The sequence below is a fragment of the Pipistrellus hanaki genome (genome assembly GCF_964339955.1).
Source record: "Pipistrellus hanaki genome assembly, chromosome: 7".
Lineage (NCBI taxonomy): Eukaryota > Metazoa > Chordata > Mammalia > Chiroptera > Vespertilionidae > Pipistrellus > Pipistrellus hanaki.
In genome coordinates this window covers 11361435-11374476 of record NC_140509.1, presented here as the reverse complement: position 1 = coordinate 11374476, position 13042 = coordinate 11361435, and the positions used below count along the sequence as shown (strand labels likewise).

At 47.6% G+C, this 13042-nt stretch overlaps 1 protein-coding gene across 2 annotated transcripts in view; it reads left to right on the top strand.

Annotated features, from left to right (window-relative positions):
- The first annotated feature begins 6 nt into the window (after nt 1-6).
- The window catches only part of MED20 (mediator complex subunit 20), a 53343-nt gene continuing 40307 nt past the window's right edge, over nt 7-13042 (top strand). The window contains exons 1-4 of one of the 2 annotated variants that reach the window (XM_084890314.1): nt 7-132; nt 2241-2395; nt 8903-9156; nt 10542-11530. In XM_084890314.1, the coding sequence (XP_084746440.1) occupies nt 119-132; nt 2241-2395; nt 8903-9156; nt 10542-10757 (639 nt within the window). In that variant the 5' untranslated portion in view covers nt 7-118 and the 3' untranslated portion in view covers nt 10758-11530. Of the gene's footprint in view, nt 133-2240; nt 2396-8902; nt 9157-10541; nt 11531-13042 lie in introns of those variants that run through there. The other variant, XR_014795555.1, reaches the window with a different exon arrangement.

Sequence of the window (13042 nt, the reverse complement as noted above, 5' to 3'; positions counted from 1 at the left end):
CCCTCCCCCGCCGCACCCCCTCCACCAGAGCTTGCGTTAGGGGGCTTCTCTAATTGCGCGCGGCCGGAGAGCTCTGCGTTTCAGCTCTTTGATCCTGCCATCCTCCTGCTCCGACATCATGGGAGTGACTTGGTAGGGCCGCAGGGGACACTGTGGGGCTGGACTTGGGGTCGTGAAGGGCCCTCGGAGCCCGGAGTGTACCCTGGAGGAGGGTCGGGCTCGGGTCTGTCGTCCCTCGGGAGTTGAGCACCGTGTCTTCGGGTTGTGTGGGTGCGGGGACACCTTGAGGGAGGGCTGTGGAGTCTCCGGGCCTGGCGCCTTGGAGATGCGCCCCTTTCCTCCTGGGTTTTATCCTAGGAAGCCATCAGTGGTTGGGTGCCTGCTTCCCGTTTTCTTGGCACATCTTCCCGCCGGTGAGGCCGGGGTTGGGACCTCAAGGTCGGGAAGAGGATGTGTGGGCTAGAACTCATCAGCAGGCAGGGCTGGGCTAAGAGGAGACAGTATCTTTTTTTAGGTTTTCACCTGTTTCTCCTTCCAGCCACTAAATGTAGTTAGACCAGTCTATGTCAATTTCTAGCTTGATCATTTTAAAGTCTTCGGTTTGGGGGTCAGGGGAGGGCTATTGGGAATTAGGAGATTTGGGTTTTAGGCACATCACTTCTTCGGGACCTGTTTTCTACATGATTTGTGTTGTTTCTGTGAACTTCTAAAATCTCTAACTCACTGTAAGTCAGGGTGATAGGGAAAGATATGCTCTTGGAGTCATTAGTTCCAAAATGCTAGATTTCAGAGCCTTTTTTTTTTTTTTTTTTTTTTTTTTAACAGCAGTAAGTGTAAGCATTTCCAATCGGAGAGGCCTGGAGGCCAGGCTATCTGAAGTCATTGACTCTCGGCTTCCCGGGTCAGAGCCTGTGGAAACTCCTGTTGGCACAGGCTCTTGCCAGTTTGTCAGTGATTGCGTTTGTGTTTACTACATTTGACACCACGGGCCTCCTCTGATTCCCAGGGTAAGGGGGATGTGTGGGCGATGGGAATGGCGAGTGTGCAGCACGGAGGCTTGGAGCCCTGGAAGCCCCTCTTCTCTCGGTAGAGAGGGCAGACCGAGGGAAAGGGCTCTCTGTTAGGATCCTCATCAACTTTTTCAGACTCCTGGCACTTCTCACCCCAGTAGCATCATTTTAGGAATGTTCTTATGTTTCAAAATAAGGTACATCATCATCATTCCTTATTAGTACTTTTTTGATGGAGAGTGGTGACAATTTTTAGCAACAACTAGGACTCCACCTTTATAGCTTCATTTGGTTGATTGATTATCAAGTAATGCAGTGTCTCCCCAAATTCCCTCACAAATGGCCATCTTTCTGATTTTTACATAGCTAAGTACTACATATGCTAGTATTTGTTAATGTTTCCGTTTAAATCTATTTCTTAAAAGTATTTTAATTATATCCCTAGGGAAGTAGTCTACTATAGGAGTTAAGGACACAGATATGGAGCCAGTTTGCCTGATTTTGAATCCTGGCTACACCACATCAAGCTGTGTGACCTTGTGCAAGTCAACCGCTCTGTATTCCAGTTTCCTCGTTTGTAATAAGGAGATAAATAATAGCACACCTAAGGCCATTGTGAGGATTCAAATAGTTTATTTATCTCAAGGCTTTTGGACACTGTCTGGCATATAATTGGGGCTTGGGACTGTTAACTACCACTCTAAAGGGGAAGCTAGTTTTACTTACCATAGAAGGAAGTCTTTGAAATAACATCTTTTTGTTTCATTGTTTGGATTACATTCTTATTTAAGTGTAAATGGCCACGTGTGGCTTGTGGTTTACTGTACTGGCTACACACATTCGGAGTGTTAAGAGTTGGGATAAACATACCTCACATTAAGGTTATCTCCTTGAGATAGTCAGAACTGAAATAATTGTGAAGGAAACTCATTACACGACAGTGTTGTCAAGGGTTGTCTATGTGTCTCCTAAAATCTTCTCTTGAATGTTGGTGCACCTGCCATGCTTAGGAAATTCTGGTGTGATAGGACGTTCACTGCGCTGTTGTGAGAGAATCACAAGATCTATGTTCCTAGGGACTGTAGGTCTTTTATTTTCCCATCTTTAAAATAAATGGGTCGCAGTAGGTGGTCTCTATGGTCCTGGTGAGCTGTGATTCCGTGGGAGATGGAGTGGCTTAGCCAGTGCTCATGTCTCTGGATACTGACAATTTGATTCTCTCCCTTCCAGTGTGTCCCAGATGCCTGTGGCGGAGGGCAAGAGTGTCCAGCAGACCGTGGAGCTCCTCACCCGGAAATTGGAGATGCTCGGGGCAGAGAAGCAAGGAACATTTTGTGTAGACTGTGAGACCTATCACACGGCTGCTTCTACCCTTGGCAGCCAAGGTCAGTGAGATGCGTCTGCGGGATGGCTGCATCCTGGCTTGGAGTTGATAGACATTTATGTTCACTGATATCTTCTAAGAGTGATATTCTTGAACATGTGGCAGATGTGTTTCTGAATTTATTCTTTTTTTTTTTTTTTTTTTAAACACACACACACTAGTGGCCCGGTGCATGAAATTTGTGCACAGGTGTTCCTCAGCCCAGCATGCACCCTCTCCAATCTGGGACCCCTCGAAGGATGCCCTACTGCTGGTTTACAGGAATCGGTCCTAAACCTTCAGTCAGACATCCCTCTCACAATCTGGGACTGCTGGCTCCAGCCGCTCACCTGCCTACCTGCTTGCCCCCAAATGCCCCCTGCCAGCCTGATTACCCCCAACTGCCCCCCTGCTGGCCTGCTCACTCCAAACTGTGCCCCCACCCCCGCTGTCCTGATCACCTCCAACTGACCCCCACTGATGGCCTACTCACCCCCACTGGGCCCCCTGCTGATCTACTTACCACCAACAGCCCCTGCAGTTCCATCTTGGCCTGATTACCCCCAAGGGACCCAAGGTCCCAGCCCCTCCTATTTTTCTTTTCCTTTTCCTTTTCCTTTTCCTTTTCCTTTTCCTTTTCCTTTTCCTTTTCCTTTTCCTTTTACTTTTACTTTTTCCTTTTCCTTTTTCTTTTTCTTTTTCAACGCCTCCTTCAGCGGAGGCCAGGGCCAGCTGGAAGCAAGTATCTAGGATTTATTTATCTTTTATAATTGAAACTTTGTAACCTTGAGTGGAGGCCAGGGCCAGCCAGGGCTGGCAGGAAGCTTGGCTTCCTCCAATGCTGGGGGCAACCCAAGCCTCCTGCTCTCTCCAGCTCTGTGGCTACTGCCATTTTTGTTGGGATTTATTTATCTTCTATAATTGAAACTTTGTAGCCTTGAGCAGAAGCCAGGGCCAGCCAGGGCGGGTGGGAAGCTTGGCTTCCTCTATCATTGGGGGAAACCCAAACCTGCTTGCTCTAGCTCGGTGGCCAGCCACCATCTTGGTTGGGTAAATTTGCACACTTGCTCCTGATTGGCTGGTGGGTGTGGCTTAGCGTAGTGGAGTGATGGTTAATTTGTGTGTTTCTCTTTTATTAGTGTAGATTTTAAAATATATATGTATTTTACTGATTTTTTTACAGAGAGGAAGGGAGAGGGATTGAGAGCCAGAAACATCAATGAGAGAGAAACATTGATCAGCTGCCGCAACCAAGGTACATGCCGTTGACCAGAATCGAACCTGGGACCCTGCCGTCCACAGGCCGACGTTCTATCCACTAGCCAGACTGGTTTTGGCTAGTGTAGATTTTTTTTTATATATATATTTTTTATTGATTTCAGAGAGGAAGGGAGAGAGAGAAAGAGAGAGAAACATTAACGATGAGAGGGAATCATTGATTGGCTGCCTCCTGAAGCCTCCCCTTCCCCCACCGCTACTGGGGATCGAGCCCACAACCCAGGCATGTGCCCTTGACTGGAATCAAACCTGGGACCCTTCAGTCACCAGGCCAACACTCTAACCACTGAGCCAAACCAGGTAGGGCTTAATTCATTAATTTTTTTTTTTTAATATATTTTATTGATGTTTTACAGAGAGGAAGAGAGAGGGATAGAAAGCTAGAAACATCGATGAGAGAGAAACATCGATCAGCTGCCTCCTGCACAGCCCCCACTGGGGATGTGCCCGCAACCAGAGTACATGCCCCTGACCCGAATCGAACCTGGGACTCCTCAGTCTGTAGGCCGATTCTCTATCCACTGAGCCAAACCAGTGTCAGCAATTCATTAATTCTTGATCCTTCATCTTAGACCTGGCTCATGTTCTAGTCTTTTTGCACTTTGCATTTTTAAAGCAGTGCTTCTCAGAGGGTTGGTTACTAACTACATCAAAATCATCTTGGCTACTTGTTAAAGATGCAATTTCCTGGCTCTGCTTATGGACTGACTGGTGTTGTGGGCCTCATAATCTCCATTTTAACGAGCTTCCCTTAATGCACTCTTAAGTTTGAGAAAGACTCCTTTAAGCTCAGATGTTTTTGTGTAGGATTCTGATAGAGTTTTAGAGTTTCTAGAGTTTTTTGCAGAAAGGCTTCCTGTTTCCCACACTTGGACAGTGGCTTTGGCTACCTTGTTAGCATAACCTTAACTGATGAATCACCTTTTGTATTAAATGTATTAAGAGATGAGATGGCTGTGGATAGTGGTGGTGGTGGTGATGGTAAGGAGGCGAAGAGGATCTTTGAATATGAGTTGGGGAATCTGGGTTCTGCAGTAACTTTCCCTTTGACAGTTCCATAGCACAGTGATTCAGAGTCTAGACATGGAATCAGATAAATGAATCCTAGCTCTGCCACATACTAACCACACATAGGTAAGTCCCACAACCTGCGGCCGTTTCTATGCTGGTAATTTTCCTATTTCCCCGTAGATCCATTCCCTGGACTTCTCCTGCAAAGGCATTGGGGGAGATCAGAGGACGGGAGAAAGGGAGACCACAGTTTGTCTCTCCCTCAGGCAGTGTCTCCGGCTGTGTTCTTGGTTCTAGCTCCTGCTGTGCAGCCTTTGCTCATGGCTCTAATATCAGCACATCTCTATCCATTTCCTTCCAGGCTTAGGGATATAATGGCTGCTTGTGTTGCTAATTTTTGGATAACATCATCATTCCATTTGGTGTTTTAGTTTTTCTATCCCCTGTATTAAATCCCACCCCACCCCCACCTCACCGCCAATGAAACTGTCTGGTGAGGGTTCTGTTTTTGCACCCTAAAATTAAGTTTAGTGTAGTACTTATTAAATTAAATAAGTTAATACATGCAAAGCACAAGAACTGAGGTTGTCATGTAATGAACCTTTTTAAAAATATATATATATTTTATTGATATTTTACAGAGAGGAAGAGAGAGGGATAGAGAGTTAGAAACATCGATGACAGAAAATCATTAATCAGCTACCTCCTACACACCCCCTACTGGGGATGTGCCTGCAACTAAGGTACATGCCCTTGACCGGAATTGAACCTGGGACCTTTCAGTCCGCAGGGCGACACTCTATCCACTGAGCCAAACCAGTTTCAGCTGTAATGAACCTTTAATAAGCGGTAGCTAAGACCTATACTGAGTTTCATCATTTGTAAAATTACAGTGTTAACCATTGTTTTGCCTTCAGTAGGAAGGACATAAGAATCAAGAGATATAATGGTTACGAAAGCATTTGGAAAATAAAACATCCTATATAATAAAAGCCTAATATGCTAAGTGTCCAGTCATCTGGTCACCCATTCAATCAACCAAAGCGTAATATGCTAATGATATGCCAAGGTGGCTCAACCGCTCGCTATGACATGGAATGACCACCAGGGGGGCAGTCAACTCGTCAACCAGTTGCTATGATATGCATTGACCACCAGGGGACAGACAGTCAACCCGTAGGTTAGCTTGCTGCTGGGGTCTGGCCGATTGGGACTGAGATAGGCTAGACATGCCCTGGAGCCCTTCCATGGTCCCTCCTGGCTGGCCAACCTCCTGCATCCCTCTCAGCCCTGATAGTGCACTAGTGGGGTCTCTCAGCTTGGCCTGTGCCCTCTCATAATCTGGGACCCCTCGGGGGATGTTGGAGAGCCAGTTTCAGTTCGATCCCGCAGGCCAGGCCGAGGGACCCCACTGGTGCACAAATTCGTGTACTGGGCCTCCGGTTTGTATATATACAGAAACACTACTTCTATGAAATTACCTGGTGTGGGCTATTTTCCTCCTGATCACACCTTTGTTTTTAAGGAACTACAGTCCAGTTAGAGAGAAATCATTCTTGACATGTAGTTGGTAGAATGGAAAGAGCAATAAAGTTGAGGTCAGAAAGCCTAATTGGAATTCCAGCTCTGCTGCTTCTTGGCTTTGTGCCTTTAGATCTGCATTTCTCACACTGACCAGCGTTTAGCATCACCTGGAGGGCATGTTAACACAGGTCGCTGGGCCTCTCTCCCAGACTTTCTGACTCAGTAGGTCTGGGGTGCGTGGATAATTTGCATTTGTAACAAGCTTCCATGTGGTGGTGGTGGTGGTGGTGGTGGTCTGGGACCCATAATCCATTTGTCTTCTTCCATTTTTCATTTTGTTGACTTTCATAACATTTTCAAGACAGTAAGAATACTTGCAGACTCATATGAATTATGTTATTACAGTGAGTTTGCACAAGAACATAATGACAGATCAACTTTGGATGTCTTTTTGAGGGTTGAAGTGTTTGAAGTGAATTTGGGAGGTGAAAGGTGGGAACTGGCAACAGGCAGTCAGAAGGGATGTGCAGGGAGGTTTTTGCAGAACCTGTTGTGTTCAGCAAGTGGCAGCCAGGTCCCCACCCCCTTCTCTCTTTCATCATTGCCTAGAATGTCAGTTTCACCCCCGATTCCACAGGCCAGGCTGGGGGACACCACTGGTGCACACTCCATGTGACTGAGTCCTGCCCTCTCTTTGTATCCTAGCTTCGGTCCTAAAGTTTTTAACCTATCCCTAGTGAGATTATTAGCTTCTTGAGGCCGAGGCTAAGTCCTCTACATGTATGCTTCTTAAACCCTAGGGCAATGTTGGGAATAGTTTAAGTACTTAGTAAATATAAGTATTTGAGATTGTGGCAGTTTATCCATTAACTCTTGTACTTATGAGGAAATATTCCTTTCCATTTGCCTTCTTCCATTTTCCACTTAAAAAATACACACACGCGCACCTGTGCACACGTACACATACACACACACACACACACATATACATATACACATATACACACACACCCTATATAATAAAAGCCTAATTTGCTAAGTGTGTTCTCTTGTCTGTTCAACCAATCAAAACTAATGATATGCTAAGGTTGCTCAAATGCTTGCTATGATATGCACTGACCATCAGGGGGCAGATAGTTGACCTGTTGATCAGTCGCTATGACATGCACTGACCACCAGGGGGCAGACACTCTGGTAGGTTAGCTTGCTCCTGGGATCTGGCCAATCAGACTGAGCAAGACAGGCTGGACATGCCCTGGAGCCCTCCTGTGGTCCATTCCAGCTGGTCAACCTCCTGCATCCCTCCCTGACCCCAATAGTGTGCTGGTGGGGTCCCTCAGTCTGGCCTGCACCCTTTTGCAATCCAGGATTCCTCGGGGCATGTCGGAGAGCCAGTTTCAGCCTGATTCCAGAGGCCAGGCCGAGGGACACCACTGGTGCATGAATTTCACACACTGGGCCTCTAGTATATATAAATATATATAACTTTGCTTCCTTCTTGCAGAAAATCTATAGTAATCAATGAGAAAACTAGACCTTTGGATTCCAGATGCTGAGTTCTTTCTGCTGTCATGCATGCTAGCTTCCCAAGTCAGCTGATGGCTTAAAATTGTCCAAGCCTTCACCATTGCCTTTAGAATGGAGTCCAGGCTTCGTGAGCATGGAAGACAAGATGTAGCACTGCTTGGCTCTGGTCTATCTTCCTAGCCTCATGCTCAGATACTCCCCTTTGCTGTGTCTCTGGGGCCACTTATATATCAAAGAGGGAGAGGCCAAGGAAGGTAGGAGTGGACAGAAGAGAGCATCTGCTTCATTTGGCATATTGAAATGCTGTTATTTCATCTTCCTTGTTATGTGACCCGTCCTATATAATAAAAGGTTAATATGCAAATCATCCCCTCCACTGGAAGTTCAACCAGGTGGCGGGGCTGCCTGCCAACCGCCCATAGCCTCTCCCCCTGCCCACCCTGCCCCTGGTCACTCCCCCACCCCAATTGGCAAGGTCTACCTGCCAAGGTCTACCCTTGTCTCCTCCCCCCCAGCCCGCTGGGCCCATTAAGGCGGGCGGGCTGGACCCCACCCATACACCGGGCCTCTAGTCTTACCTAATAATAGATAAACATGTAAATTGACCGTACTTCTGCTATGCCACCAGCCAATCAGGAATTATATGCAAATTAACCCAACAAAGATGGTGGTTAAAATTTGCATACAGTTGTTAAGTGAGGGGGTGGGCGGGACACTTGTGCCGTTGCCATAGCGATGACACAGGCATTCTGCCCCACCCAGTCTTCTCAGGGCCTCTGGGCAGTGTGGGAAGGCGGGGCTGGAGTGCAAAGAGGCCGCTCTAGACCCTGAACCGAAAGGGCCTGGGCCGGAGCAGAAAGGCAGTGTGGCACCCAGGAAAAGGACAGCCCATCTAGCACGAATCTTTGTGCATTGGGCTTCTAGTGATTGTATAAAAGACTACATGTAAAGTCTGAGAGTAAATCATCATCATCATTATCTATCTGTGACCCTGTCACTCACCTTAAAAATTCAACTGCTATTAACGCCGAGTTCCCTGTGTGCCCCTCACCTTTGTCTGAAGAGCGGGTACACTTTGTCACATGCTATTCTTCAGAACGGGCTGCCATCTGGCCTTGTTCCTGATTTGCCTCTAGTCTGGGGTTTGCTGACGAGGTCTCGGTGCTGAGCAGGATCTCTGTCCCTGCAGGTCAGACCGGGAAGCTGATGTATGTGATGCACAATTCGGAACACCCTTTAAGCTGCTTTGCCCTCTTTGAGAACGGCCCTTGCCTTATCGCCGACACCAACTTTGACGTGCTCATGGTGAAGCTCAAGGGCTTCTTCCAGAACGCCAAGGCCAGCAAGATTGAGACCCGGGGCACCCGCTACCAGTACTGTGACTTCCTAGTGAAGGTGGGCACGGTCACAATGGGGCCCAGTGCCCGAGGCATCTCTGTGGAGGTAAGACCTTGGTGGCTTAGGAGCGGGATGTGCTGAAGGAGCTGCTCAGCAGAGGGCACTGCAGATTTCCATGTCCCTCTGAGTGCAAACCGGTGTCTATGCCGACCCGACTCCTGCACCTGCACCTTTTCCCCTGTCCATTGTCATTGGCGACTCTAGACCAGGATGGAAATTGGAAGCTGGGTTCACAGCAGGTAGAAAGCTTATAAAGGCTGGCTTTCTGGAGAAGGAAAGAGATAACGAAGGGAGGCAGGCAAATTTTGTGAGGGACCAGTCTTCCTTCACAAAAGGATTGGAGCAGACCAGGTCAACTTTCGGTGCAGTTAACTTTTGGGAGGTGGGTCCACACATCTCTCCTTGGTATGCTTTAAGATGGGCCTCAAAAGTTGTGTAGCAAAGGTGTGCCTTTCCTTTTGCCATGCTATACACTTTCCTGGTGGAAAGGGGGTACGTGTGATGATTTCATCGTTGAGGGATAGACTGAAAATGACAGAGGGAGTGTGACAGGCAGCTGGCTTTAGGACCAGTGGCAATCCACAATCTGCCCAGCACTGTGTGAGATTAAAAAAAAAATACGTAAGCTGCGGGGCCTGCTTTTTACAAAAGCAGGGCCGGAACACAGATCATTTTTGAAGTCAGTCTATGAGAAATGCTGCAGATTGCGTGGGGACTCACGTCCCCACGCAATCTGCAGCGCCAGTGAGAGCACTGTGACTTGGATGTGAGCCTCCTACAGGACCAGCATTTAAGGAGGGACTCAAGTGAGGAGACATGGGGATGGCCAAGTCCTAAAAGGTGGCCCCAGCAGAGAACGGGCATTAGTGTGTTACTGCTCTAAAACTCCAGGGTACTTGAGGGCCAAGGTTTCCTGGCTCTTTTCAGCTTGAGACACACCTTGCATTGGTGAGACCCAAGGGGAACCCAGTGTTTATCCTCCACATTTCCAACTTTGTAGTACAATCGTAACCCCGCTGTTTCTGTGCTGTTTCTCCTTTTGGTTTCCAGTGATTTCCCCGGTGAGAAAGCTAAAGATGTGTGTCCTGTGGCCCCTGCTACATTGATCAGGAAATTATTTCTTAGGGTTGGAGCCCAGGCTGGGTGTACCTGGGAGTGATGTTTGGTCTTGCAGAGACTTGTGAGCATATGTGTCCACTCTGCACTCTATTGATCCCCTGTATGAGTATGAGTCAGGGACCCTGGGTTCTGCACATGGAACCAGATACCGCGCTCGGGTTGAATATTTCCTGTGCAGCAACGCTGTGCCAGCAGGAGTGTGTCTTTGGCTTGGGGTTGGGGAAGATGGGAGCAAGGGTAGAAGGGGAAAGGGAACCAGAAGTCCTCCTCCTTGCCTGCACTCACCTCATTCTCTGTTCCTTTGGTCCCAGGTGGAATATGGCCCGTGTGTGGTAGCTAGTGACTGCTGGAGCCTGCTGCTCGAATTCCTACAGAGTTTTCTAGGCAGCCACACGCCAGGGGCTCCCGCAGTGTTTGGCAACAGACACGACACAGTCTACGGCCCCGCAGATACCATGGTCCAGTACATGGAACTCTTCAACAAGATTCGCAAGCAGCAGCAGGTGCCGGTGGCTGGGATTCGTTAGTGACTGGCAGCTGCATGGTTGAGCTCTGTCACTAAGGGACTCCACAGGAGCAGCAGGTGCTACACCCTCAGGGCCCTGGTCTCAAACCCAGGCTTCTCTCCTCCAGTTCCCAGCTGTGGCTTGTGTTCTGGGGCTCCAGACCCCCCTTCCCTGACCCTCACACACAGTCCCCTGACAGCTGTTTCACTCCCTGCCTTACTGGACTTGGCCTGTCCTCCAGATCGGTAATTATGAAGAGTGGAGAAGCTTGGAGCTCTCTTGCTGTAGGGGCAGAGGTAGGACAGGGGCGTCCCTGCCTGGCCTTGGTGGGAAAAGTCGTCTGAATCTCCAATTATTGTGGATTTGGCCTAGGCCAGTGGGCAGGCTCATTTTGTGTTTGGGCTGTGCTGCAATAAAGGACTCTTGCTCTGCTCAGGGATGTGCTTCACCTCCTAGCGGAGTAGGAGGCCAGCTTAGTTTATGGATGTCATTTTCTGACCTGTTTGCTGATGTGAATTGAGAGTTGACTTTTCTAGGGACTTGCCCGAGTCCTGTGTAACAAAGAGAGCCTCGTAGAAGTGTAAGCTCTCTTTTAATAGAACAATGGTGGTCAGATGGTCCAGGGCAGGTTTAACTCTACAAGGTCATCGGGAACTTGGGTTTTTTTAATCTCCTTGTTCAGTCACCACTAGCTTGTTGTCCTTGTCTGCAAGGTCAAAGCAGACTCATCAGCTCTGTGTCCGCATTCCACTGGGGAAAGAGAGAACAAAGCAGTGTCTTTTATTAACCCTTTGCACTCCGCTGTCTCCTCTCAGGGGACATCAGAATTCTAGCATATCACTCGGATGTCCCCTCTCAGGGGACATCGGAATTCTAGCATATCACTCGGATGTCCCCTCTCAGGGGACATTGCAGTTTATTAGTGATTACGGGGAATTGAGTTAATTCAACGCACGTTTCGCAAAGTAGCGTCTGGTAGCTGGTAGCCAATGTCCAGAATGGTTTGGAGTAGCTGGTAGCCAATGTCCAGAATGGTTCGGAGTGCAAAGGGTTAAGGATACAAATGACCTGGAGTTGCTTAAACCACTATGGCCACTGTTTGTTGAAAGGGACAGCAGGACATAGAGCCTCTTATTTGAGTAGTCATGTACCCCGTTAAAACTCAGGGATCCTGTGACTCGAAGATGGAGAAAATGGTCTAGTTCATGGCCTCTGCTACACGGGGCTCAGTGGACGTGCCCAGGAATGCTCTTGGCTGTTATTCTGCAGTTAGTACTCCCTCTAGCAAAGCCAGTTGTTTATGAATTGTATTGGGATGGGGCTGATGCCAGAGTCCCTTTTGGTTTAGCTAGATTAGTCACACTAGGAAGTCAATTCCAAACCCCTTGCCTAAGGCTCAGTATCCAGGCCTTTCCAGTTCTCATGCACCCAGTTGATTCGATACACTGAGCTCTTTTTCATCTCATTTGCTTCTCCAACTGCTCATTTGATCAACATTGCCTGCCACCCCACTCCTGCTGCAGAAACGTCCAGTCAGGCTAACATTGACATATGCAGTGGGGGATGGTCTTAGGAAAGACGCTAATGTACACACTGCCACTCTGTCCTCAAGGATACTGGCCCTCTTTGAAGGCCCTAAGGAGAGATTGGTTTCACACATAGGGCTCTGCAGCAAGAATCTGTTAGTAGATCCTTTTAGCTTTGCTAGCAGGAAGCTCGATTCAACTTCATAATTCGAGAACCTGTCCCCTGCATTTGTGCTCACTTCCCCCTGCTTTTCTGGTTTATTTTTGCTATATTGAAATTGAGGTATGTTTTAGATATGATTTACACACAATAAAATGCACAGACCTTATGTTTTTGGCCTTCTGATTTATGTGCTGTCATCCAGATGTACCTACTTGTATTTTTCTGTAGGCTGCCGCCAGTCTTTTATGAGCACACATTTGACCAGCTTTAAGTCCAGCTCAGGCTTTAAGAACTGCTAGTTTTGCTGGTGTTTGTCCTTTGTGTCAGTTAAAAAAAATTATCACTAAAAAAGGCGGGTAATGCAATACATTTTAACAAATATGCCTCTACTTGCAAAATTGCCAAAAATGGAACTAGTAATGAGTGAGAAGGGCCCAAATGTTATCCATAGACTAGTTGTGTGAAGTTTAGATGGGTCTTGCAAGGGTAGTCTAGGAATATCAGTGTGTGAATTTTTGTAAGCTCTGGTTGATTGAAAATTGGGAGCAAATGTATAAATTTAAGGAAAAGGGGCATGGTTATCTTCACTTTACAAATGAAAAAAAACCTTAAACTTG